Source organism: Canis aureus, chromosome 12, assembly GCF_053574225.1.
Source record: "Canis aureus isolate CA01 chromosome 12, VMU_Caureus_v.1.0, whole genome shotgun sequence".
In the NCBI taxonomy this organism is placed as follows: Eukaryota; Metazoa; Chordata; class Mammalia; order Carnivora; family Canidae; genus Canis; species Canis aureus.
This window is the reverse complement of record NC_135622.1, coordinates 6730090-6732131: the sequence shown is the minus strand read 5'-3', so window position 1 is coordinate 6732131 and position 2042 is coordinate 6730090. Positions and strand designations below refer to the sequence as shown.

The 2042-nt window shown below is 39.4% G+C and overlaps 1 protein-coding gene across 1 annotated transcript; it reads left to right on the top strand.

Annotated features, from left to right (window-relative positions):
- Positions 1–724: 724 nt before the first annotated feature.
- LOC144281403 (olfactory receptor 5V1-like) lies at positions 725–1684 on the top strand. The gene has a single exon (XM_077844346.1). The coding sequence runs from the start codon at positions 725–727 to the stop codon at positions 1682–1684; it is 960 nt and encodes a 319-aa protein (XP_077700472.1).
- Positions 1685–2042: the final 358 nt, after the last annotated feature.

Here is a 2042-nt window from a genome sequence, read left to right as displayed (position 1 = left end):
ACAAATAAAATTTTATCCTGAAGAAATCAGAGATGTTCACAGATAATTCTGTATGAAAATTTTCATTCTAGAGTTTATAATAGCAAATGGAATAAAAGAAAACTAATATTCAATCAAAAGGGGGATATTAAATTTATTTTGTATGATAGAGTAAAATATATATGTGGGAATCGGTGCTCCTGATATTTTAAGCCTGTAAGTAGAAATCCTATATATCTTTTCATATATAGGAAAAGAAACTGGAATGGAATGCACCAATTGGTGCATTGGCTATGTATGGTTCTATTCTCTACTTCTTTCTGCATTTTCTTAATTTTTCACAGCTAAATTTTATTACTTAATAAAATGTTTTTTAAAAAAAAGAATTTAATACTGTGAAGCATATAATGTTGGGAGGAAGATTTTGCAGAACCAGATAGAGATGAGCTTACTTTAACACAAGGACTATCAGTTTATTGTAGGTTTTGACCAAAGCTCCATTTATTTTCACACACTAAAAGCCACACAAGTATTTGTGGGAGGTCCCTGGACCTGAACTGGTTGGATTTATTTGTTGAGTAAAAAGTTATGGTCTCTCTGAAGACTTTCCTACACACCTCACTCGACAGCCAGACCATTCTATATCCAATATTATTTGATATTATCTTTCAAGTTAACATGCCAATATGGGGTCCTCTTTGTACATTATCATTATGGCTTTTGTTTTTCTCATTGTTTTGTAGCTATGACACCATTTGAAATGAACAATCAAACAGATGTCACTGAATTCATCTTCTTGGGATTTTCCAACCACCCCAAACTACAGGGCTTGTTTTTCCTGGTTTTCTTGATCATTTACCTGACAACACTCCTGGGAAACATGCTCATAATAACAGCCACTAAAATCAGCCTTGCTCTTCATACTCCAATGTATTATTTCCTCAGCAACCTGAGTTTCTTGGACGTCTGCTACACATCCACCACCATCCCAGTCATGCTGGTGAACTTCTTCCACAGCAAGAAAACCATCTCATATGAAGGCTGCCTTTCCCAGATTTTCTTCCTCGTGACATGCACTGGCACTGAATGTGTCTTATTGGCTGCTATGGCTTATGACCGCTATGTAGCAATTTGCCACCCCCTTCAATATCCGGTCCTCATGAGTGTGAAGGTCTGTGTTTTTTTGGTGACTGGGTCCTGGCTATGTGGGCTGGTGAATTCTGTGATACACACAGTGCTGGCAGCCACACTCACTCTCTGTGGGCCCAACCAAATCAGCCACTTTCTCTGTGACATCCCATTGCTCCTGGAGCTCTCTTGCTCAGACACCTCTCTCAATGAGTCTGTGCTCCATGTGGCCAGTGCCACCATTGGCCTGAGCCCCTGTCTGTTTACTGGAGTGTCCTATATACTCATAATTTCTGCGATTCTTAGGATTCCCTCTGCTCAGGGCAGGAACAAGGCCTTCTCTACCTGTGCATCCCACCTTACTGTTGTTGTGATCTTTTATGGAATGGCCAATTTCAACTATGATAAACCCAGAGAGGGTTACTCCTTAGACATAGATATTCTGGTCTCTGTGCTCTTCTGTGTTGTGACCCCCATGTTGAACCCCATCATATACAGTCTGAGAAACAAGGAGGTCAAGGGTGCCCTGAGGAAGCTGGCTGGAGGGTATGTGATCCCTGGCAATATTAGTGTCTAGATCAGTGGTCTTCAAACAGATATGAAAAATTTCTAAGATATTTGTAACATACAGAGTTTTAGAGTCTGTATCCAGATGCTCATTTCCTACATACCATTTCCCAAAATTCATCTTTTTCTCCTCTCTTTCCACGAGTATTCTTTTTCTACTTTGCAAAGTCATGATGCATCAGATATTTTGTGTTAGTACTCAGTACCATCTTAATCCTTCTAAGTCCTCTCCACATCCTAAGGCTGAAATCCTGGAAAGATTATTTCTCAGGTTCCCTTGCCAACAGGGTTCCATTTTAAATTCTGCCAATATAAGAGCCATACACAAGAGATTAGGAAGGGAATATAGAAGAAATTGTCTTCTTCTG

What these genes read in the sequence shown, in the direction of transcription:
- LOC144281403 (XM_077844346.1), top strand. Translation starts at nt 725, where the DNA reads ATGACACCATTTGAAATGAACAATCAAACAGATGTCACTGAATTCATC.